This window comes from Balaenoptera physalus (assembly GCF_965194825.1).
Source record: "Balaenoptera physalus genome assembly, chromosome: 11".
NCBI classification, from domain to species: domain Eukaryota; kingdom Metazoa; phylum Chordata; class Mammalia; order Artiodactyla; family Balaenopteridae; genus Balaenoptera; species Balaenoptera physalus.
Window position 1 is genome coordinate 76739952 of NC_138896.1, and position 26842 is coordinate 76766793.

Consider the following 26842-nt stretch of genomic DNA (forward strand, 5'->3'; position numbering starts at 1 on the left):
ACAGCCCCCTGTCCCTCCCCACCAGAGAACTTTAAAATAGCAGCTATTTTTAAAGCTATGTCTACCCAGGACAAGTGAATTGAAAAGCTGAACAGTCATCTAGAAGCTCCTAGAGGTCAAAGACTTCGTAATTTTCATCTTCTGTCCTTCACAGCATTACCCCAATGGAGTCCCTGGAGCATAGTGGACCCTCAGTGAGGATTCTATAAACTGAATTGAACTTGCAGAAACCTATTTGCCCTTACTTAGTTGTTATTGACTTGAGTTCCATAAATTACCTAGATCATGGTGTTAATTCTCCACTCCACTCTCAATGGAGAGACCAGGCCCAGTAGAACAAGAGTCATAGACACTGTTTCCATCATGCTAGGATGGAAATGACCTGGAGAAGAAAAGAAATGCATTGAGGGGAGGAATTGAGCCAAGTTGGAAGGTATAAACATTCAGGGAATTTCTTCCCCTCCTTGAGGTGTTTGTCTGACCTTCTGTATTCTCCTTCTAGACTCTCGCTCTGACAAATACAAAATACTTAATCTCAATTTTTGATAAGAAGTTCATATTTCTGAATTTTTTAAGTACTAGGTAATAAATTCTGAATTATTTGCATTTGCTTTAAAATGTAGATTTTAGCATATCAAAATCTAAAATCTATTCTAAGATGTTCTAGTTTCATTTCTTGAATAAATTGTAAACTCTCCAGAGGCAAGGACCATCCCAATTACCTTTTTATTCCTAGTGCCAAGTGTGAGGGCTGATGTGGTAAATATGTCAAAATACTGACTAAGTGACTTGAGAAAGATGGGTTTCATTTTTACTTGCTCTCCGTAGGTACATACACTTGCACAGTTTACTGACCAAACAATAGGAACACAGTACTTGACCAAAACTCTAAGAGAGTCACTCAGCAGCTAAAACTGCAATCCACACCATAGCAAAATGATACAGACCAATATGGATATTTTAAGGAGTAGAAAAACTGTTTGGTGTCCATTCCTAATGGCAACTGTTAGCCCAGTAGTTGTCCCTGCATCAGCAGATGTCTTTTCTGAGGTCCAAGCATCTAACCTGATGCTTAGAATAGCTTATCTGATCAGCAACAGAGATTATAGGCATTAGAGGCATTGGTTATAGAAATTAATATTTTTAACAGATTTATTGAGATATGATTTACATACCAAAAATTCACCTGTTTTAAGTATAAAATTTAATGATTACTAGTAAATTTGGGGGGGCTCCGATCTGACGGTCTATTCCTTTGCAAGGAACACACACCACATTAGATTCATTCACTGGGGGAAATTGGAAAATGTGGGTTAAATGGTCTCATTTGCATAATTCTGGGCAGTGTAATGAAGGGGGATGCTTGATATTAGGACAAAGGATCTCATTTTAACCAGATGATTAAGAAAGAGATTGCTTAACATCAATGACCATTAGCTATTGTCAGGTACGTGCTGTTTAAACTGAGTGTACTATTTAATATTCAGCTTTCCTTAGAATTGGGTAAATAATGTTGCCAAAATGTTATAGGCAAATATTCAGCTTATCAACATTCCTTTGGTGGGATTTCATATATTTGGTGTATATGAGTTAACTAGTATTTAGGAATTATGTGTCAAGTCTACATGGATAAACTTCTAGTTTGTAGATCTGAGCAAAAGGAATGTTTTATCATAGCAGAAATTAATACTTACTGATTAGTTGTTCTCAACCAGGAGCAGTTTTGACCCCCAGGAGACATTTGACAACATCTGGAAACATTTTTGATTGTCACGACTGGTTAGGAGGGGAGCTACTGGCATCCAGTGGGTAGAGGCCAGGGATGCTGCCAAACACCCTACAAGGCACAGGACAGCCCCCAACAACAAAGGATTGTCCAGTCCAAAATGTCAGCAGAGGTGAGGCTGAGAAATGCTGGATTAAACTGACAGACAGACTTCAATTCTTGGTGCTTTCAAATTCAGTGTTTTCCCTTATAGGCTCATTTACAAAAAGATGTTTCATTTCTTCATCTTTTAATTAAGGAATTCAATGAATATATATGTATCTAGCATCGACTACGTACCTAATGCTGAGGATACAACTGAGAACAAGCATCCCAGAGGGCATTTTGGGGCGAGTCAGGGGATGATGGTTCATACAGTGAGAGGGCGCTGTTGGCATCCCCGCCCTGAGGCTGGGGTGGCAGCTGCCCAGTGAAGACCCATTCCGACTAAGTTGCTGCCAGTGGAGGGGAGCCTCCACTTGTGTGGGAGGTACAGACAACAGACAAGTGTGGCACGAATGGGAGGAAGAAAGGCAGAAGGGAGGGAGGGAGGGAGGGAGGGAGGGGGAATTTCCGGCCGTGGCTAATGCTCTGTAGAAAATGAAGTGTGGTTGGGAGTAGCAAAGGCAGGGAGGAACACTCACGTTCATACTTGCATGTGACAGAGGCCATGCTTCTCCAGATTGGGGGAGGATGGGGGCTCAGAGAAGGCCTCCCTGAGAAGGTGACATGAGCAGAGACCGGAATGATGAGATACAGCCATTATGCAAAGATCTGTGGGAAGAGCATTCCAGGCAGAGGGAACAAGATTCCAGGAATCTTGAATGAGATCCCCCATACATGTTGTGTCTAGATGGGTTCTGTGAGACCCAAATGAGTTTCTCAGGTTTGGGTGGTATTTACTAGGATCTAAACACACAACTGATGGGCAGATGGGCAGATGCCCCAGGGGGAGGTGCGGAACCCAAGGCAAGTCTTTGCTCTAAATGTCAGCTATGAGGTGGGGCTTTTTATATATTTGACATTTGCTTTTTTAAGTTGACTGGTGGGTGCAGTGAAGGGACAAAAGGAGGTCAGGGCCGGTAGGAATGACAACAGCAAACTTCATAGAAATGGATTAGTGACGTAGCTACCAATTATGCTGTATTTCAAGTCTGCAACAGAATCTGAGTTAGGGTTGGCCACGTAGAACAGCTGCTCTGCATACTGCGGTAGCCAGTGACAGAGCACGCTGAGGATCGTTGCTCCAGAAATAAAAATAGCCCAGAGTTTTGAGAAACTGGATCCTCTGTGCTAACTCTCCAGGACACTCACTCCCATGAGCCACTGTCCTTTTATAAACCTTATCAAAAGCCCCAACACATTCTCCACCCCAAAATCAGCCGCAGAATTTTGGAGTTACAGGTCCTTATACCCGGTTTTCGAGTTCTGTATCGAAAAGACTCCTCTTTGAGGTCATAGTAGGATTTGGACATTAACCCTAATGTAAGCCAAGGATTTAGGAGTGAGGGCCATTTCTCCCCTCTTGCTCTGGGATTGAGCTTTCACATTTGTAAAACAAGGTTGATTGGTGCTTTGGTTGGATTTCTAACAGCCTAGTTTTTAAAGACAGAGATTTGTTTCATCACCACAGAAAAGGAGAAGAATTAACCAATAATGGAGTATGTCTTGCACCCAGATTCAGTCTGACTTTGGGGGGACCCCTCTGGTTCCTTTTGAGAGAAATAAATGAATTCATATAAATAAAGTGCTTGGTGAATGCTTATAGTTGAGTGCTCAGTAATGGTTAGCTGCTAAATTATTATTGCAGCTGTTACCGTTGGTAAGAATGATTTATGTTACACCCACCACCTCTCATTAGTCAGTGCTTATTGCCATGTGCCATCCCCTGTGAAAAACTTGCATAGGGAATGTCATTATAGTATCTTGAAATGTTTCATAGTAAAACCTTGAAGCTCACACTTTCATGTAGCTATTCCTTAGAACAGAGGTTGAAAAACTGTAGCCCATAGGAGCAAATCTAGGATGCTACCTGTGTCCTTTTAGAGTTTTATTGAGATATATTTCACATACTATTAAATTCACCATTTCAAGTGTACAGTTTATTGGGTTTTGGTATTTTGCAGGTTGTGCAACAATCTCTACAATGTAATTTTCGAACAATGTCACATCCCCCCCAAAACCCCCCATACACACACACACACACACACACACACACACACACGCACACTCCTTCATTCTTGATATCCCACTCCCCTCTCCAGCCCCAGGAGACCCACTAATCTACTTTCTGTCTCTGTGGATTTGCCTATTCTGGACATTGCAGATAAATGGAATCATACAACATGTGGCCTTTTGTGATTCGCTTCTTTCACTGAGCTTAATGTTTTCAAGATTCATCCATGTTGTAGCAAGGATCAGTCCTCTAGCTGTTTTTAAAATTCTATTTTATTTATTTATTTGGCCATGAGGGCAGCATGTGGGATCTCTGACCAGGGATCGAACCCGCACCCCCTGCATTGGAAGGGCGGTCTTAACCACTGGACCACGAGGGAAGTCACTACTCTGGCTTTTTAAACTGCCAAATGATATCCCATTGTATGTATGTATAGCATCCTATTTATCCATTTATCAGTTAATGGACGTTTGGGTTGTTCCCACTTTTTAACTATTATTAATAATGCTGATATGAACATTCATGTACAAGTTTTTGTGCAGGTATATATCTTAATTTCTCCTGGGTAGAAATTGGAATAGAATTGTTGGGTCATATGGTAACTCTAGGTTTGATAGTTTGTAGAACAGACAAGCTGTTTTCCAAAGTGGCAGCACCCTTTTTATAATCCCACCAGCAACATATGAGGCTTCCAATTTTTCCACATCCTTACCAATGCTTACTATTGTCTATCTTTTTTATTTTAGCCATCCTAGTAGGCGTGAAGTGATTTGTATTTCCCTAATAACTAACCACACTGAGCATCTTCTCATGTGCTTGTCAGCTACTTGCATATCTTCACTGGGGAAATGTCTATTCAGATCTTTTGCCTATAATTAGGTTATTTGTCTTTTTATTGTTGAGATATAAGTTCTTTATATGAGCTGGATACAAGTACCTTGTCAGATATCTACCAGCTGTTTTTGTAAATAATGTTGGATAGAGAGCACATGGACTAAAAAGCCAAAAATATTTACTGCCTGACTCTTTACAGAAAACATTTGCCAACTCCTGCTTTAGATAAAAATATGTCACAGTCCATTTTTTTAAAAAAACACCTAAAATGCTAATTTTTTCACTCACTTATTTCACCATCTTTTTATCTTATGAAAATGAAGGGAATATTTAAATCAGAGGCTGTGTAAGTAGATGTTAAAGACAGAGCTTCCTGTATCAGAAGGTATCCATCATTGTGCCTAATGTTTTTATATATGTGGTTGCAGAGAAATTCCAATCAAAGATCCTGAGCTTTCTAAAATATATGCTCTCACTGTCAGTCAAGAGAGTGATTTACTTAATCTTCGCTCTAGTTTATAAACCTCTGAACAGTGTAATCAGCATAATGCTTGTTAGAACATTGGAAATGCCCTCACATACTTTGGTGGAAAACAGTTTCTGGGATACTTTTTTTCCCCCAACATGGCTCATGAGAGATTTGGGGATTTATTTAGCCACCCTTATCCAGGCAAATCTCCTAGTGACCTTAGTGGGATTTTGATCTTGGTGAAGATTAGAATATATATGACTCAGGCTAAGTGAAGGGACAGAGAGGATAAATATCTGACGTACATTTCCCCTCCCTGGGAAGAGAGGGCATGACCAGAGGCTGCAGCATAAATGCTTTGACAGTCAGTCAGTGGACTCTTGCTCATGGAAAATGCTTTTGCCAGTCTGTGGTGGGAAAGGGACAGTGCTGATCAAAGGCTCTTGATTCCCATGGCCTCACACAGTTTGCACTCACCAAGAGCTCCCACGTTCTATTCTGGGTGAAAAGATCTGCACGAGGTCAAGATCAGTGTCTGAATGCCATTCCTACTTCAAGGCCAAATTATATGTGACCAGGCTCAGGCAGACTGGAGTGTACAATTGTCTTAAGACATAAAAAGAAAGTTCAGAGTGAAAACATAGTGCATGGGCATTTTATATGCTTTTACTTCACTAGCCTTCGTCTATCAACTTCCAGATTTTTGCTGATATAGTCAGGTTTTTTAAGCCAAAATTATTTTTGTTATCAAATTATTTTATTTGTGTTATTCCCCATTTTTTATGATCGTCTCACTTCCTCTCTTTCATGCTTTCCGGAGCCCACTCCAGCCAGGTTTCATCCACAATGAATCATTTCTCATCAAGGTTACCTGTAGCTCGTACATTACCAAATCCAAAATTGAACTTCAGATGTTCATTTTTCTTGGTCTGTGAGCAGCACGTGACCAAGCTGATCACGTTCTCCTTGCAAACCTCTTTACTTGATTCTTTGCCTACCTCACTGACCACCCTCCTAGGCCTCCTTTGCTGATTTTGTTCATCTCCTGATTGTACATGTCAGAGGGCCCCAGGGTTCCTGCCCACTCTCAAGGCTTTAAACATCATTCGTGAGCTGGTGATTCCCAAGCCAGACCTCTCTCCCTTGACTCTCCCTTGACTACTCAGTGTCCCTGCCTCTCAAATAGGCCCATCAAATGCAATCGATTCCACACTTAAGTCATTCTAGTTATCTGGTTATTCAGTCTAAAAACTTTGGAGTCATTCTTTTTTCTTAAACATTTATTATGGATAATATTGAATATACTAAAAAGTAGATAGAAGCATAAGAAGAAACCCATGTATCCTTCATTCAAATTCCTACTCCACTAATTAATTTTTTTTTTTATTTTTTATTTTTGGCTGTGTTGGGTCTTCGTTTCTGTGCGAGGGCTTTCTATAGTTGCGGCAAGCGGGGACCACTCTTCATTGCGATGCGCGGGCCTCTCACTATCGCAGCCTCTCTTGTTGCGGAGCACAGGCTCCAGACGCGCAGGCTCAGTAGTTGTGGCTCACGGGCCTAGTTGCTCCACGCCATGTGGGATCTTCCCAGACCAGGGCTCGAACCCATGTCCCCTGCATTGTCAGGCAGATTCTCAACCGCTGCGCCACCAGGGAAGCCCCTACTCCACTAATTAATGATATGACCTTGAACAAGCGACCCAAACCCAATGATTATGTATCTTCATCTGTCATGTGGCAGTAAAATGCTCACATTTTTGGTTAATTTGAGACTTAGAGGAAAATGAAAATACCACACTGAAAACAACTGGCACAAAACTGGGCGTTCAATAAATGTTGATGGTGGTATTATAATTGTTCTTTTCCAAATAATTAATATAATAATTCCATAGTCTTCATATTGTGGTTCACCAGAATGAATGAAGAATGGCAGGGGTTGGGTTGTATTATACATTCTAACCCCATTCTCCTGCAAACTGCAATTAATTATCTGTGCGACTTTGGGATAATTCCTTTCCTTTTCCATGCTTCCAATTCCTATTTGTAAAATAAGAATATGGAACTATATGAGGGTAGAAATAGGTTTAGTCTCATAAGTCGACTCCAGTTGATCAGGAGTAGGTACCTAGAAAACAGATTAAAAAGGATTCTGAGGCCAGCTGCCTCAGTAGATAAGTTTGCCGTGATCTATTAGCAATGTCTGAAACAGGTAGGGAGGCTGGTCACAGCTATTCTGAAATTTGCCAGACCTAGACTAAATGTTCTCCAAGGACCTTCCCAACTCCCAATCCTTTTTCTTTTTTCTGGTTCTTCTTGATGAGTCTTTGAAACTGGGTCACATCCTATCCATCCAAATGAATACTCAGTGTCATTGGAGTGAAAAGTAGGTGTGGATACTCCAGTCAAGAATCTGAAAAGAAAGTGAGGGATTACAAAGCTGCTTCTCCCAATGGGAGGGAGGTTTCTTTGAGATTTTATTGCATTTTGAGCATAAAAAAATAAATAAATAAAACATTTTCATCACAAGGGAAAACAGGATAGTTCCCTGAAGTTGTGCATATAAACCACACCCCAGTGATGCCATGTGAGGTTGGAATATCATTTGCCTGGTAGGTTTCTGTCTAATAGCATTTAGCAATGGATACACTGGTGGGTTTGACCCAAGTGAAAACAGTTATTTTCTGATCTGTGATAGAAAGTTATAGGTTTCTAACAGTTGTATAATTATGATAATGGGTGCTATGGATAGATCATTTTAGAAATTGAGCCACTTCCTTTGATATTTTGGATCTAAGACGAGTGTGATATTTCTGGGGTAACTTGGTTAACTTGAGTAATGATATTTGATTTTCATGAACCTTCAGGAGGAAATCCTGTGATTCACTTTTCAGTCTTCCATTTTTGTAAGAAAAAAATAAAATACCCAGTTGTCTGTGGGCATATTATCATCTGAAGCACGAGATTGTTCCCCCAGGGTCAAGGATTTTTGCCTTAATTTTAAAAGCTTTCCAGGTATAGATTTGACACTAGGTCTTTCTCCACGATCTCTGTGGCAGAAATTCCTCCTACGCCCTCTTTATATGCCTCATGTCTGTTGGGTCCTGCTATTGTGAATTTGTGATCTCTGGCAAAGCAAAAATAGTGATACTGTTCCGCTAAATATAATGAAGAAACTATATTTTACATGATTTTCTCAGAAACAATCAACACTAAACGTGATATTTGTTCACAGTATTCCTTCAGTAAGGCTCTATGACTCTTTGATGGAAGGCCATTTTTATAGGGGAATTTATAAATATGACAGCAGCAATAAACAGCTGAAAATAATCTATGAGGCGTTTGCAAATTACCCCTCATGAGCTGTAGTGGATGTGAAAGATAATTTGTGGTTCTCACAGAATACCCTGCAAATTGGGTCTTTCATCTGTGATGTTTTTAACAGAGAAAACATTTCATTTCTCGTATTAACAAATGATAACACTGAATTGTTAATCTAAACAATCTGATTTATATTTTTCTGTGCTGAGAGAATTGTTGATATTTTAGGGTAATTATTTTCATCGTTAACTGCTCTTTGTGGTGACTATAGGCAAAAGGTAGAAATCTGAATACATGAAGGCATCATTTTAATCATTCTCCTTAAAGGCTTCTCATAAAGCAGGAATCTGTTTGCCTGAGTTATCATCTGTGCTTAGAAATCTAATAGGACGTGGGTGTTGAGGAGTGAGGGTTCTAGCCACATTCAGGATTTTCAGCGGTGGATTGGAAGCTCTGTCATGTAATCACTGTGGCCAGGGGGACGGGATTGACCTGTACAGTCACCAGGCCTCCGGCAGAGCACAGTGCACTGCATGTCTTAAATCACAGCAATGAGAAGAGGCTCTTGTGGTTGGCCTCAGTAGTTCCCAGCTTATGTAATATCTGTTCAAGGATCTCACAGCATGGTTGCCAAGATTACATGAATGTTCACGAGAACACCTCTCACCATGCCTGGTACGTAGTACGAACTCCAGAAACATTTGGTGAAATGAGGACGACATATAAAAAGATCTTCTCGATTTCCTTTCTCATAGTGCTTTCTTGGCCAAGGACTCATGGTCCAGGGCAAGGGAAAGAAAGATTTTTTTTCCACCTGGAAAGTAATCCCTACAACCTTAGACCGGATCCTCAGTCTCGCCCACTGAAGTGGTACACGAAGCAGAGCAGAAAGGAGGCACCAGGCTTGGGATGGAGCTGATGCAGCAACTGACTTTCTCTGGAATCTCTTTTTGATCTTAAAATCCATGCTAATTTTTCAAACTACTCTTTAACGTACCCAGGTTTATTTTAATACTCAGAAAAAATTAACATCAAATTTATGCTTTTTTCCCCAGAAGAATCATTTAGCAAAGTTGCTGCTCCAAAGAGATGGCCCATCTTTAACTTGTGGGTGTGGGCAGCCCACACTAGTTGTGAAGCACTGTGAGCAGGTATAGATGGCCTCTGTGTCCTGCAGGGTAGGCTAGGGTAGGTTCATCCGTCTTTCCCTTGGCCTCTTTATACTGTTGGGCAAGGCTTTGGCCACATCAGACCGGGAAACAATATTCCAGGCTGAATGGACCGCCCATTCACATGCCAGGTTATGGAATGGACTGCTGATTTAGGATCCAAGCAAATTTTACATGGCCTGCAAGAGTGAATATAGGGCCAGTACCCTGAATGACAAATATGTTTTATCCTTTGAACCAATTCCAGTTGATTAGTTCTGGTTGCCTTCCAGTGCTGTCTTAAGAAGGCATCTGTGGTGCATCAGGGCTCAGGGAGGAGTGCTGGGATTGATTAGTGATGTCTGTCAAGGCCTCTGGTGGGACAGCTTGCCCTGTATTTGCTATTCTTTGCTTTTGCCAAGTCCTTAACTCCTCTGTGTAAAATGATTTTAATACTAACAGGTGACTAAGTATGAGATGGGACATCATGAGAGAGAGAGAGAGAGAGCAGGTAGATTCTACTTTAAGAAATCCTAGCATGAGAAAATGCAAATTTACAAAATACATAAATCTGGAGCCAATTATTGCCATTACAGAAAGATTCCATGAAAGGTTCCTTTAAATAGCGAGCTCCCCTACTGCATTAAAATGATGATTCAATTTACAAAAATTTCCTTTGCATGCAGCTCTTCAGGACCGTGTCTGTGGAGTCAAGCAAGCCACACCTGATTTTTTCAAACCCCAGCCTAAATAATGTTCAGGACGGCTGCTGCCACGTATCTCCAGCCTCTTGATAATTCCCACTCTCTTCAGACTTCCTCTGACTTCCTATCCCAGAGTGTTGAGTAGACAATCTGGGTGGTGGTCAACAGCTGCTGGCTTCCACCCTGCCGCGGCTGCATTTCATTAGTGGGTAAACTGATTGCTCTGAGTATGTTTATGTGTGGGTGTGGTTGAACAAGCCTATGCACTCTGCACACTATGTACGTAGATACAGATACACATAAGCCATTATCTCGCTCTCAGCCCACCCTAAATTCATTCCTGCTGTGAAAGTTATAAATGGAAGGTTCCAATCGCCTGGTGGATATGGCCTTTGGGTAATATGTGCCTTGAATTCCGCCACCCCATCCTCTTTGTGTTTGTTTATATGTTATTTACCCTTGCATCAGAAAACTTCCCCAGACCCTGGGCCTGAGTCCTATTATCCAGTCATGGAGCTCTCTTCTTCTTCTGTGGCCTGGAAAGCCCCAAATGGTTTTCTGATTTAGAAAATTAAATATAATCTGACTCTTGTGGCAAGCTACAAAATTCCCAACCAACAGACGCTTTCGCTAAATATATAACATACCTAACATCTAAAAGTATCACCGGTCTAGCATGAACTTGGACTATAGAAGCACTCAGTGCCCATTGGGTAAGATTGCCAACTTCTTCCCAGGCACTCAAAATTGGGCAGTTTTCCAGTGGACCATAAAGCTGCCAGGAATGCTGGCACGCGTGTTTGTATTTCTGCTGCCCTGTAAAGGCAACTTAATGCAGGGAAGAGTACCTTGAAAGAGATGAATCTTCCCTTTCTCTGTGGACAGCCTTCCCCACATAGGATATTGTCATAACTTCTCAGGCGCAGAGCACAAGTTATCATCTCTGTTTCAACTATGGCATTTAAAAAAAATCTCAACATAAATTTCTTCCCAGGAATATTGTCTTTTTTTACAGACACATCTTCTTTTTTTTTTTCTTTTTTTTTTTCCTTTTGGAAAAAGAAAATGAGGCAGTAACAGTGAACCTGATATCAGCCCTACTCAGAAACTTTCTTCTGGCCTATAATGATTATTTCTATTTGAGATGAAAGCTCTCAGGCCGTTGAGCTGTCAAACAGCTCTTTTCCTTCTGTCTTCGCAGGCTCATTGATCTGAGCCAAGCGTCCCCCATGGTACTGGGCGGTAATAGCTGCATAGGTGCAGCCATAAATGGCAGCCGCCAACATCATGAGACACACGATCCCACACACCACCCCTGCGATGACGATGGTGGCCACGGCGTGGCGCAGATTGGCTGGCCTCGGCTTGGGTTTGATCTCACACCCCCAGTGGTCTCGCTCCCCTGAGCTGTGGCTCTCAGGGGGCCTGGGGACAGCCCGGTGGGCAGCACCTAGCTGCTGCACCTGTGAAGACTGCAGGTCTGGAGAAGGAAAAGGGCAGGGCTGGTACAGCTCGTGAGGGATTTTAAGGAGGTCCTTTCCCTTCCAGGTGTCCGGTGAGGCACAGATGATGCTGTCTGTTATTCCCCCTTTGAGAAACAAAAGCAAAGAATGATAACAGAGCCTGATACAACCAAACTCCCAAATCCTCAACCTGTAAACACTTAGGCAGATGGAATTTATAAAACACCTTTTTTTTTTTCCTGGAGTCAAAGAATTTAACAACCGTATTTTATGATTTTAGGATTTCTAAATTGGCTAAATGCTAAAAATGCCACACACTAAATGGACAATTATGTATGACCAAGAATTCATTAGAGGCCAAGTCACCTTTACCTTATAAATGCCAAGGGAGTGACAGTGCAAAAGCTGACAGGAAGGGGCGCTGGAGGCCAGCCTGAGGGCACTGTTGCATGCCCTAATGAGCCCTGCCACACAAGAAATCTATTATGCCAAATTCCCACCGGAGATCTAAAAAGTAAATAAATGAAACAAATGTCTTTCGTTGTGATGTTATGTGTTAATTACAAAGACCCTCTGTCGCTACCAACACTCTTCAGTGATACCAAACCGGGAGGTCAGTGGTCCTGTGAGTGCTTTGTGTATCTGAAGGTTTGACGGGAATATGAGTTACGTTCATGGGATTAAATACAATTAACGTGTCTCCTCAGACCTCGAAACATTTAGTACTTCAAGTACCAAACTTTCTCAATTTTTTTTTTTTTTTTGGCCTTGCCGTGCGGCATGCGGGATCATAGGTCCCTGACCAGGGATGGAACCTGAGCCCCCTGCATTGGGAGCGTGGCGTGTCAACCACTGGACCACCAAGGAAGTCCCAAGTATCGAACTTTCTAATGGGTTATTAGACTCAATTTCCATTCTCTCTGAGGGGATTAATTTCCTCAGGTGTGTGGACTACTATTGTTCAGGGAGAATTTGAGTGCCTAGAAGTTCTTTTCTAGAAAGAACACTGAGCTAACAGATTTCACCCTGGCCAAATTTGACCACCAATTTACTATTTGACCTCAGGCAGATAAACTTCTCTGACTAAATTTTTTGCCATGAAAACATCCTATTTGTATCTGACTTGATAGTTTATAAAGCACTGTTAGATAAGTCCTCACAACTCTGCTCTAATGGGTAGTTCTTATCCAAGGTCATTCAGGTCATAAGTGGATAGATCAACACCGAAACCCAGCCCTCTCCTGTGATCCCAGTTTTCCCCCGCTACACTTACCGCCTCTCTCTACTTCCTCCTCTCTGGAGCATCCTGAGGTCAGTGGAGTTAACACGTGACCCTCAGTAGAATCTCACCCCCATGAAGCCTGGCACCAATTTTAGCCAAGTTAGACTGGAGATTCTTTGTACACATCGTAGGTGAATTATGAAACTATACCAGAAGTTCCCGTGCAGGAGCTTGTCACTTCAATGTTATTAGAACCTTCCTTTGTATAACACTTCAGAGTTTTGGGAATGCCTTCGCATCCATTCTGTCTGAGCCTTATAAGCCGAGTCTTACCATGGCCGTATTAGTAGATGGGGCCATTCTGCAGTTCAAGGGTTATTGTGGCCCAGGTCACACTGGGGTTAGTGGCCATGACAAAATTCAACTCATACCTTTTTTTGCTCTTACTGCTTGAACTGAGTCACCTATTGCCAGAGTCTCTTGGGCCCGTCCTGGCTTCTTCAGTGATCCCCTGAGGCAAGAGCCTCAACTCTAAAGTGAAAAAGATAACAGGAATTTTCTCCTTTCCTGAGCTGAGGTGCAGGAGGCCAGAGGTGCGGGGTGCCTGTTCTGGATGAGCCCAAGGCGCCATCAGGCTGCACCGTGATTAAGGATCCCTGTCTCAGAGACCGTTTCAATACTCTGCCTGGAAGCTGGTTGTAAAGCAAAAGGCCAGAGAGCAGAAAGAAGTGTGGGGGCTTGAGAAGAAGTAACCATATTTAACCCAGCCAAAGAGCACTGAGACTTTAATCAGGGGAAGAAAGGCCACCTGCCATGGGACCAGCAATTCCACCAGCTGACCTAGACCTAGACTGGGGCAGTTCACCCAGTAACTTCAGGGGTAAGCTCTGTCTTTCTCCAGTTCCAGGCTTCCTGCTGTTCAATATTAGGGTGGGAGGCATGGCCTCAGGACACAGAGCCAGGAGAATACACAGACTAGAGTCTGGGATATTGCTGGAAGGCAGGGGTTATGGCCACCAAGAGCTCCGTGGCCTCCTGTGTCCTTAGCCAGGACTCACTTCCCAGCCTTCCACCACCATCTCCTCAGCCATGACCCCAGGAAGCAAATCTGCAGATGATAGCTTGAGGGTCTCAGTCTCTTCTGGATTCAGAGAAGCTGACAGTGCAAGAAGCTCCAGCTTTCCAAGCGCTCTCATTATTCATCATCTGTCCACTAGCAGCTCTTAACCCCTGTCTTGGGAAGAAATGGGATTCAAATCTTGAGTCTGACCATTACTTTGCTGTGCAACCCTAAGCAAGTTACTTGACCATTCTGTGCCTCTGCTTGCTCATCTGGAAAGTGGGAGACTGGGGTAATAATGAAATCCACCTCACAAGATTGCTTTGAGGACTCAGTTGGATAAGGTATATCAAGTATTTAGCACAATTTCTAGCCCAGAATAAATGTTTAATACAGTTAGCTGTCCGCATAAAGATGATTTGTTTAGTTATGAACGGAGAGAGAGGAATGCTAATTACGAAATCTATGTGCATGTTTTTGTGGAGGAGACATTATTAGGTATTCATCAAAGCATGTTTTTTGGCTGTTGGGTCCACAGGAAGATGAAATTTCCCCACCCTTTGTGGTCAGATTGGGGCCACGTGATTGAATTCTGGCCAGTGGAACCAATGAATGACACTTCCAGGCCACAAAACCCCCTGCTTCATCCTCCATATACTTTGTTCCCCCGCCGTGGGAACTAAGGTCCTGACCAATACCTATTCCCTTATTTTGCCTTTATTCAATGCATCAGTAGTCAGATTGTCTCCTACATTCACTCGGGGGTTTTATTTAGTTATTTTGGGACACCCAAGTCTTGTTATCCCAAGTAAATTTTGCCTTCCTCCAGAGAAAGACTGTCATCTGGACGGGGCAGCTCCGCCATGAGGGAGCGTTGAACTGCACTGTGGAATCTGAGGACCAGAACGGGCCTTAGGAACTCCCTGGCTTAACACTGTCAGTTTCCATCTGGTGACACTGGGGGCTAGTGAGGGGCATTAATTTGCCTGAAGATCACCAGTGAGTTTGTGGCTGAGTAGGGGGAGCTATATCACACCCTATGTTGCTTCTAATATCCTAGACCTGAGAAATATTTTTTGTCAAGAAATATTTTTAATTGATGAAAACCATCTTTCTCTGATGCTTTGGCTTATGCTTACCATTTAGTCTAGAACACAATAGCTGAAGCCACTTCACCTCTAGATGTAAACACTTTTATTTGCAACCTCCTATAAGAAAGATTTCTGTCACATTATATGGCCTCTGTTGTAGGTCAGCTTGAAGATCAGCTGGGTAATGATAACCCATTGGCTATTATACTGTTGAGAGAGATTCTTAATTCAATATTATTTATTTGAACTCACGTGCTCTCTCCCGCTTCCTTCTGTGTAACTGCTGCAACCATCTAGACCCTGTTGCTTCCCTAATTCATGTCTGGAGCTCTGATATCTTCCCAAATTATAGGCTCAAATATATAGCCACCAACTCAACAGCACTCCTTGGCTATGTAATGGGCATCTCAAACTTGACACGCCCCACATTGAGTTCTTGATTTACCACCTCCTACACATACTTGCCCATTTCCCCTATTCCCCAGCCTGCCCCTTATCAGCTACTGGCATCACCATTTATCTGGTTACTCCTGAAGGACAAAACAAAATTGAATTTCCTATAATATACTCTCTTTTCTTTATCTCCCACGCCAACCCATTAGTAATTTCTATCAGTTCAATATTCTAAATATCTCCCAAATTTGATAATTTCTCATCATTCTGGTTTGGGCCACCGTCATCTTTTCCCTGCATGACTGAAATCACTTTCTCCCTCATCCCCCTGCTTCTTCTTCTGTAGCTTTTGGTCTACTCTCCCTAGAGTCACCAGAGTGACCTTTTAAAATGTAATCAGATCATATTGTTCCCCTGACTAAAATTCTTCTAGAGATTTCCATCTCGCCTAAAATAAAATCCAAATGTCTCAGCCTGCTCTCTACGTTCCAACATGACCCAACTCCTGGGTACTTGTGCTGCCGTATCCTCTCTCACTCCCTTCCTCTGTTCTAGCCACTCATTTGTCCCTCTTTCTGTCCCTCAGTGGAGCCATGCTTACTTTCCCGTCAGGGCCTTCCACTGCTGTTCTTTCCCCCAGTTATCTCATGGTTCATTTCCCCTCATTGTTCCAGTTCTCCCCCATGTCACCTCCTTGGAGGGGCCTTCCCTGTCCTTCCCATCTGAAGTGGAACCCCCATCCCATTACTCTCTCCCCTTACCCCACCTCTAGCACTAACTGCTATCTGAACATGGTATATATTTGTCTTTTTTAACATGTTTCTACTGTCAGAATGTAATGCCCATGATGGTGGGGATTTTCTTGTTCACTGACCTTTTCTCAGTGCCTAGAAATGTCCCTGGCACATAAGATTCACTCAAGTATAGGATGAATGAATGAATGAATGATACTTAAAAGTTAGGAGGAAAGAAACACTGTGATGTAGAGGAAAGAATGCAGAGCCAAGACTTAAAGCCACTCATTCTACTCTTGTCTGTGCTTCTACTCTGTGACCTTGGTCAAGTCACTGAACATCTCTGAGCCTCCATTTCCCATTGATAATAGGCTAGCATTGAGTTAGAAGGGGTTGGCAAACTTTTCTATAAAGAGCCAGAAATAGTTCACATTTTAAGCCTTGCCATAGTCTCTGTCCCAGCTATTCAACTTTGCCCTTATAATGCAAAACAGCCACAGACAGTAGATAATAAATGGGTGTGGATGTGTTCCAACAAAACTTTATTTACAAAAATAGGAGGTGGGGCAAATTTGGCTCTTGGGCTATGGTTTGCTGACCCCTGAGTGATTTCTAGATCCCCTCATCTTTTATATTCTGGGATCTCTTGCTTTGCTTTTGATACCTGGTTAAAGAAAGAGTAGTTCCCTTTGGAGAGGGTACCCTACTGTATCCAGTGTCAGTAACAGTGGTGTTTGCTAAAGCAGAATGGATAATCTCAGGGAAGATTCACAGCTGTCAAATGGTCAGAAGCAGACAAAGAAGGGGGGAAAGTCCTAAGGAGAGATAACATGCCCACTTGGATCACACTTGAAAATCAAAATTTGGTGTCACTTCAGAGTTGAGTAATTATTTAGGTGATGATTGAAATTCTCTCTTTCTTAAGGGCCTACATTTCCCAGATTAATAACTTAATGGTGTTGTTAATCAAAAAGTGGAAAGTTGGGGTGGGGAGAAAAAAAAAGTGGAAAGTTATCTCCATGAATCGTATCTGTAGATGAATTTAAATACCTGAATTTAAACACCCTCTAATGACTCACTTGCCTCTTTTGCCATACCATGAAATGACATCAGTGTGAAAAAGCTTACATGGATCCCTCAAACACTCCTCAACATCCCTTCTAATGCAGAGAACAGATGAGGTTCATCCTAGGCTGGTAACACACAGATAGGCGTTACTGACCTTTATAGATAAACGTCTCCAGCCAGAGTTTAAGACTGAGCAAGTGGCAGTTGCATTTCCAGAGGTTGTCCTTGAGAAATAAATGCCTCACTCTGGGCATGGATTCTAGGAGGGCTCGGTCGAGCTGCTGAAGCTGGTTTTGTTGGATCGCAAATACAGTTAGGTTCTCCCAAGGCTCACCCAGGGATGTGGGAAGGTGGCTTATGTTGTTTGATGATAAATCAAGTTCCCTCAGCTGTGGGAGGGAATGGAAAAGTCTGCTTTCCAGGGAATGCAGGGAGTTCTGGGTTAGGTTTAAGACCCGCAAGTGCTGAAGTCCATGGAAAACTCCGGAGGTCAGATTTGAAAGAGAATTGTTGTACAGGTTCAAGGTTGTGAGCTGTGGCACTGACTTAAATGCAGAAGCCGGAAGCTGACGTATCTGGTTATCTTGTAAGTGCAGGGTTAGAGTCTGCGGAGGCAGATCGGAAGGGACTTCAGCCAGACCCTGCCGGCTGCAGTCTACAAAATTCGAAGGTGAGTGACAGCGGCACCTCTCTGGGCAGCCGCACACCACTGGGAGCAGGAAAATCATACTTGAGAGCAGGAGCAGTTCACCTACAACAAACAGAAAGAAACTGGGATAGGAACCAGTTTGTAAGTGGTGTCAGCATTTGCTTCCCTTTAAATTCACAGGTAACTGGAAGGTAGATGAAACAGGATATCAAGTAGAAATGTGAAAAAATAATTTGGGGAGGCACATGCCCTGTGTACAATGCAGCAGAATTATCTGGGACCAGAAGTTTAGAAGAATGATAAGGAGTTCAGATATTCACATTTCTTACAAGTATGCCGCAGGTCAGTGCTGTCCAATAGAACTTTCTATGCTGATTGGAATGATCTATATCTACTGTTTAATATGGTAGCCATTAGCTACATGTGGCTGCTGAGCTCTTGAAATGTGACTACTGCAACCAAGGAACTGAATTTTTATTTGCATTTAATTTTAATCAGTTAAAATTTAAATAGCCATATGGTGCTAGTGGTCCATATTGGATAGGGCAGGTCTGAAGCATTCTTAAAAATTGATGTTCATCTTTGCAGGTATAATAATTCTATGAATGATGACCGTCTCTACTCCTTTTTTATTCAAGAGATTTTAAAAACAAAGAAAAGCATTAAAAATAATATAATAAACACCCATGTTCCTATAACAAAGTTCTGTCGGTTATTCATAGGTTGCCATATTTCTTTCATCCCTTTTTTCTTTAACTCAAAGAAACAGTGCATTACTGATACCGTTGAACTCCCTTTGATTAGCACCCACACCGTGTTTTCCAACAGGAAGCCCCTCTTCCCTACCATTTACTAGTGTATCCCTCCAGGCCTTTTAAAGACAATGCAGTCCCACTACTGGGCATATACCCTGAGAAAACCATAATTCAAAAGAGTCATGTAGGGTGGGGCTAATGGCAGACTCTGAGAGGGCTCAGGCCAAGGAGTAATTCCCAGAACTTCTGCTGCCAGTGTCCTTGTCCCCGTGGTGAGCCACAGCCACCCCCACCTTTGCAGGAGACCCTCCAACACTGACAGCCAAGTGGCTGATAGGGTCTTGGTGCTCCAGCCGGGTGTCAGGCCTGAGCCTCTGAGGTGGGAGAGCCGAGTTCAGGACACTGGTCCACCAGAGACCTCCCGGCCCCACATAATATCAAACGGTGAAGGCTCTCCCAGAGGTCTCCATCTCAATGCTAAGACCCAGCTCCACTCAACAACCAGCAAGCTACAGTGCTGGACACCCTATGCCAAACAACTAGCAAGACAGGAACACAACCCCACCCATTAGCAGAGAGGCTGCCTAAAATCATAATAAGGTCACAGACACCCCAAAACACACCACCAGACGTGGACCTGCCCACCAGAAAGACAAGATCCAGTCTCATCCACCAGAACACAGGCACCAGTCCCCTCCACCAGGAAGCCTACACAACCCACTGAACCAACCTTACCCACTGGGGGCAGACACCAAAAACAACGGGAACTATGAACCTGCAGCCTGTGAAAAGGAGACCCCAAACACAGTAAGTTAAGCAAAATGAGAAGACAGAAACACACAGCAGATGAAGGAGCAAGGTAAAAACCCACCAGACCCAACAAATGAAGAGGAAATAGGCAGCCTACCTGAAAAAGAATTCAGAGTAATGATAGTAAAGATGATCCAAAATCTTGGAAATAGAATGGAGAAAATACAAGAAACGTTTAACAAGGACCTAGAAGAACTAAAGAGCAAACAAACAATGATGAACAACACAATAAATGAAATTAAAACTTCTCTAGAAGGAATCAGTAGCAGAATAACTGAGGAAGAAGAATTGATAAGTGACCTGGAAGATAAAATAATGGAAATAACTACGGCAGAGCACAATAAAGAAAAAAGAATGAAAAGAATTGAGGGCAGTCTCAGAGACCTTTGGGACAACATTAAATGCACCAACATTCGAATTACAGGGGTCCCAGAAGAAGAAGAGGGAAAAAAAGGGACTGAGAAAATATTTGAAGAGATTATAGTTGAAAACTTCCCTAATATGGGAAAGGAAATAGTCAATCAATTCCAGGAAGCACAGAGAGTCCCATACAGGATAAATCCAAGGAGAAACACGCCAAGGCACATATTAATCAAACTATCAATAATTAAATACAAAGGAAAAATATTAAAAGCAGCAAGGGAAAAGCAACAAATAACATACAGGGGAATCTCCATAAGGTTAACAGCTGATCTTTCAGCAGAAACTCTGCAAGCCAGAAGGGAGTGGCAGGACATATTTAAAGTGATGAAAGGGAAAAACCTACAACCAAGATTACTCTACCCAGCAAGGATCTCATTCAGATTCGACGGAGAAATTAAAACTTTTACAGACAAGCAAAAACAGAGAATTCAGCACCACCAAACCAGCTTTACAACAAATGCTAAAGGAACTTCTCTAGGCAGGAAACACAAGAGATGGAAAAGACCTACAATAACAAACCCAAAACAATTAAGAAAATGGTAATAGGAACATACATATCAATAACTACCTTAAATGTAAATGGATAAAATGCTCTAACCAAAAGACATAGACAGGCTGAACGGATACAAAAACAAGACCCGTATATATGCTGTCTACTAGGGACCCACTTCAGACCTAAGGACACATACAGACTGAAAGCGAGGGGATGGAAAAAGATACTCCATGAAAGGGAATCAAAAGAAAGCTGGTGTAGCAATTCTCATAGCAGACAAAATAGACTTTAAAATAAAGACTGTTACAAGAGACAAAGAAGGACACTACATAACGATCAAGGGATCAATCCAAGAAGAAGATATAACAATTGTAAATATTTATGCACCCAACATAGGAGCACTTCAATACATAAGGCAAATGCTAACAGCCATAAAAGGGGAAATCGACAGTTACACAGTAATAGTAGGGGACTTTAACACCCCATTTTCACCAATGGACAGATGATGCAAAATGAAAATAAATAAGGAAACACAAGCTTTAAATGACACATTAAACATGATGGACTTAACTGATATTTATAGGACATTCCATCCAAAAACAACAGAATACACTTTCTTCTCAAGTGCTTGTGGAACATTCTCCAGGATACATCATATCTTGGGTCACAAATCAAGCCTTGGTAAATTTAAGAAAATTGAAATCGTATCAGTATCTTTTCCAACCACAGCTCTATGAGACTAGATGTCAATTACAGGAAAAAATCTGTAAAATGTACAAACACATGGAGACTAAACAATACACTACTAAATGACCAAGAGATCACTGAAGAAATCAAAAAGTACCTAGAAACAAATGACAATGAAAACACAGTGACCCAAAACCTATGGGGTGCCGCAAAGGCAGTTCTAAGAGGGAAGTTTATAGCAATACAATCCTACCTCAAGAAACAAGAAACATCTCAAATAAACAACCTAACCTTACACCTAAAGCAGTTAGAGAGAGAAGAACAAAAAAACCCCAAAATTAGCAGAAGGAAAAAAATCATAAAAATCAGATCAGAAATAAATGAAAAAGAAAGAAATGATAGCAAAGATCAATAAAACTAAAAGCTGGTTCTTTGAGAAGATAAACAAAATTGATAAACCATTAGCCAGACTCATAAAGAAAAGGGAGAAGACTCAAATCAATAGAATTATAAATGAAAATGGAGAAGTAACAACTGACACTGCAGAAATACAAAGAATCATAAGAGATTACTACAAGCAACTCTATGCCAATAAAATGGACAAATTCTTAGAAAAGTACAACCTTCCGAGACTGAACCAGGAAGAAATAGAAAATATAATCAGACCAATCACAAGCACTGAAATTGAAACTGTGATTAAAAATCTTCCAACAAACAAATGTCCCGGACCAGATGGCTTCACAGGTGAATTCTTTCAAACACTTAGAGAAGAACTAACACCTATCCTTCTCAAACTCTTCCAAAATATAGCAGAGGGAGGAACACTGCCAAACTTATTCTACGAGGCTACCATCACCCTGATACCAAAACCAGACAAAGATGTCGCAAAAAAAGAAAACTACAGGCCAATATCACTAATGAACATAGATGCAAAAATTCTCAACAAAATACTAGCAAACAGAATCGAACAGCACATTAAAGGGATCATACACCGTGATCAAGTGGGGCTTATCCCAGAAATGTAAGGATTCTTCAGTATACACAAATCAATCAATGTGATACACCATCTTAACAAACTGAAGGATAAAAACCGTATGGTCATCTCAATAGATGCAGAAAACACTTTCAACAAAATTCAACACCCATTTATGATAAAAAACCGTCCAGAAAGTAGGCATAGAGGGAACTTACCTCAACATAATAAAGGCCATATATGACAAACCCACAGCCAAGATCGTTCTCAATGGTGAAAAACTGAAACCATTTCCATTAAGATCAGAAACAAGACAAGGTCACCCACTCTCGCCACTATTATTCAACATAGTATTGGAAGTTCTAGCCACAGCAATCAGAGAAGAAAAAGAAATAAAAGGAATACAAATCAGAAAAGAAGAAGTAAAACTGTCACTGTTTGCAGATGACATGACACTCTACATAGAGAATCCAAAGATGCTACCAGAAAAGTACTTGAGCTAATCAATGAATCTGGTAAATTTGCAGGATACAAAATTAATGCACAGAAATCTCTTGCATTCCTATACACTAATGATGAAAAATCTGACAGAGAAATTAAGGAAACACTCCCATTTACCATTGCAACAAAAAAAATAAAATACCTAGGAACAAACCTACCTAAGGAGACAAAAGACCTGTATGCAGAAAACTATAAGACACTGATGAAAGAAATTAAAGACGATACAAACAGATGGAGAGATATACCATGTTCTTGCATTGGAAGAATCAACATTGTGAAAATGACTATACTACCCAAAGAAATCTACAAATTCAATGCACTCCCTATCAACATACCAATAGCATTTTTCACAGAACTAGAACAAAATATTTCACTATTTGTATGGAAACACAAAAGACCCCGAAGAGCCAAAGCAATCTTGAGAAAGAAAAACGGAGCTGGAGGAATCAGGCTCCTGGACTTCAGACTATATTACAAAGCTACAGTAATCAAGACAGTATGGTACTAGCAGAAAAACAGAAATATAGATAAATGGAACAGGATAGAAAGCCCAGAGACAGACCCACGCACCTATGGTCACTTAATCTATGACAAAGGAGGCAAGAATATACAATGGAGAAAAGACAGCCTCTTAAATAAGTGGTGCTGGGAAAACTGAACAGCTACATGTAAAAGAATGAAATTAGAACACTCCCTAACACCATACACAAAAATAAACTCAAAATGGATGAAAGACCTAAATGTAAGGCCAGACACTCTAAAAGTCGTAGAGGAAAACATAGGCAGAACACTGTATGACATAAATCACAGCAAGATCCTTTTTGACCCACCTTCTAGAGAAATGGAAATAAAAACAAAAATTAACAACTGGGACCTAATGAAACTTAAAAGCTTTTGCACAGCAAAGGAAACTCTAAACAAGATGAAAAGACAACCCTCAGAATGGGAGAAAATTTTTGCAAATGAAGCAACTGACAAAGGATTAATCTCCAAAATATACAAGCAGCTCATGCAGCTCAATATCAAAAAAACAAACAACCCAATCCAAAAATGGGCAGAAGACCTAAATAGACATTTCTCCAAAGAAGATATACAGATTGCCAACAAACACATGAAAGGATGCTCAACATCACTAATCATTAGAGAAATGCAAATCAAAACTACAATGAGGTATCACCTCACACTGGTCAGAATGGCCATCATCAAAAAATCTAGAAACAATAAATGCTGGAGAGGGTGTGGAGAAAAGGGAACCCTCTTGTACTGTTGGTGGGAATGTAAATTGATACAGCCACTATGGAGAACAGTATGGAGGTTCCTTAAAAAACTAAAAATAGAACTACCATATGACTCAGCAATCCCACTGCTGGGCATATACCCTGAGAAAACCATAATTCAAAAAGAGTCATGTACCACAATGTTCATTGCAGCTCTATTTACAATAGCCAGGTCATGGAAGCAACCTAAGTGTCCATCGACAGATGAATGAATAAAGAAGATGTGGCACATATATACAATGGAATATTACTGAACCATAAAAAGAAACGAAATTGAGTTATTTGTAGTGAGGTGGATGGACCTAGAGACTGTCATAAAGAGTGAAGTAAGTCAGAAAGAGAAAAACAAATACCGTATGCTAACACATATATATGGAATTTTTAAAAAAAAAATGCTTCTGATGAACCTAGGGACAGGACAGGAATAAAGATGCAGACGTAGAGAATGGTCTTGAGGACACAGGGAGTGGGAAGTGTAAGCTGGGACGAAGTGGGAGAGTGGCATGGACATATATACACTACCAAATGTAAAATAGATAGCTAGTGGGAAGCAGCTGCAAAGCACAGGGAGATCAGCTCGGTGCTTTGTGACCATCCAGAGGGGTAGGATAGGGAGGGTGGGAGGGAGACGCAAGAGGGAGGAGATATGGGGATATATGTATATGTATAGCTGATTCACTTTGTTATAAAGCAGAAACTAACACACCATTGTAAAGCGATTATACTCCAATAAAGATGTTAAAAAAAAAACAATACTTAAGAGGAACAACAATTGGAAATAGCCTTATAGCTCATGTTTTGATCCAAGCACTATTGAATGTTCTTTATATATATTAATTTAGTCCTTCTAATCTTGTAATTTGGGGTCTATTATTATGCCTCTATTCAAGGTGATGAAACTTAGGCACAGAGAAGCTAAATCACTTGCCCAAGGTCACACAGAAGTAGTAGAATCATTATTTGAACCCAGCAGTCTGCTTCCAGGGTCTGTCAGGGTCCTTACCTGCTGTGCTTTACTGCCTGTAAATACTTTTACATACACACACATACATACACGTACTACATAATGTTTTGCATAGTGGTTTTTTTAAAACTACATAAATATAATCATAGGCATGTTTAATTTTCAGTTTAATCTAGTCACTCAAAACTGATCCATCCACATGGTTATATAGAGAGCTCATTAATTCCTTCTAACTTCTGTGGAGTATTCCATGGTGAGACCACGCCAGATTTAATATTTAGCCACTCCCATACTGACGAGCATTTGAGCTGTTGCAGTTTCTTTCATGACAAATGATGCTGCAGAAGACATCCTTACTCAGAGCTCTTTGGCCATGTGGAAATGTGTACGGGGTCTCTAGAATCAACAGGCACCTCCTTGCCAAGTTCAGAGAGGATGCTGAGTTGACATTTTCCTAGGTGCTTCTAGGTCAATCTCCAATGTAGCTCTATCACTCCCTTCTTTTTTCCTAACACTTGAATTTCAAAATATGGCAAACATCCATCAAGGACATTTTGTTAAATTGGTAGAGGAATTCACAGAGCCAGACAATAATATTTAAAGCTCAAGATGGTTATCTACTCGTAGAGAAAGCTCTTGAGAGAGGTTTTTTGGTTTATTTGTTTGTCTGATTTTGGCCTTAACTGGGGAAATGTACAGTGTGGCTGTCAAATGCATGGAGCCTTTTCCCCTTTGTCCTTTCAATTCTCCGCTGCTGCGAACAATTCTTTAGGGCAAGAGGGAAGATGTTTGGAGAGCCTTCCGAAGGAGATTCTGCTCAGTTTAGTCTAGCTCAAGGGATGCAAAGCATCATAGTCCCATTCCCTCTTCCAGCATATCAAAGAGCAAAACCCTTGCTTTCCTTTCTATAATGTAAATAAATATAAATCTCAGTGCCAAAGCATCTTCCGGTTAGAGGAGAGTTGCCACCCCTCAATTTAGCTGTGGCTCTCAAGCATTAATTAGTTTCAGAAAGTCTTCCCACTCCCACCCACCCCCTCCAAGTGGATGATATATGAACTCCAACCTGAAGGACTGTGTTTTCTATGAAATGGCCCATGACAGGCCAACTGCATACCCATTCATGACTGTGTACATTGGTCCCCTCCCCCTTCCTCTGACCCAGCATGGCACAAACATAAATCCTTCTATCAGAGACAATTTTTAACATCTGTTTGGTCTTTTGAGAAAGACAACTTGAAAACAGGCTTCCCACAGATACTTCCTGAGGGGCGTCCCACTTTCTAAGGCGCGAGGGAATTAATCATGGCTCACCTTCCATGACTGAGTCTCCGCCAGCTTACCCGTTGAACCCGAAGCCCACCTTTATTAATCTGCAGATCAACACACCGAGGGCATGGCAAACTCCAAGTCCAGCTTTTCATTCACTTTTTTTCTGAATCCTACTAGTGCTTTTCTTCAATGTAGAGGACAGTTGTCGCTTTCCGGACAACCCCTTCCTTGTCTCCATCTGGCTGGGATTGTTTTCCATAAGAGGCTCTTTTGATTGTGCTCCCCGCTTCTTTCTCAAAGCGTCGCCCTCCCCAGGATCATCGCTGCCTTTCCCATTGAGCCGACGAGCCAGAGAAAAAATGTTTGTCAAACCTCGGTGAACAGCTGTAGCATTCAAACATGACCCCAGTGGCTCAGGCTTTTTGATTATTTAATCTGCTTGAAGTCCAGGGCACCAAAATAAAACTATCTATTTAATCCGGTCCTGGTTTCTGAATTCTGTTGACTTACTAACCACACTGTGTCAACCCTCATTGAGTTGGGGGACACTCGCTGTGGATCCTCGATCTGGGGGTCTAGCAACAGAGCCAGCAG

The 26842-nt window shown here is 41.5% G+C and overlaps 2 protein-coding genes across 3 annotated transcripts in view; one reads left to right on the forward strand and one right to left on the reverse strand.

The window, feature by feature from the left end:
- Positions 1-26842, forward strand: part of CACNA2D3 (calcium voltage-gated channel auxiliary subunit alpha2delta 3) — an 800023-nt gene that overhangs the window by 633877 nt on the left and 139304 nt on the right. The window lies entirely within an intron of this gene.
- On the reverse strand, positions 2352-26367 carry LRTM1 (leucine rich repeats and transmembrane domains 1). The gene is made up of 3 exons (XM_082414909.1): positions 26291-26367; positions 17599-18195; positions 2352-12001 (listed from the first exon to the last, which is right to left on the reverse strand). The coding sequence occupies exons 1-3, from the start codon at positions 26295-26297 to the stop codon at positions 11568-11570; spliced, it is 1038 nt and encodes a 345-aa protein (XP_082271035.1). The 5' UTR covers positions 26298-26367; the 3' UTR covers positions 2352-11567.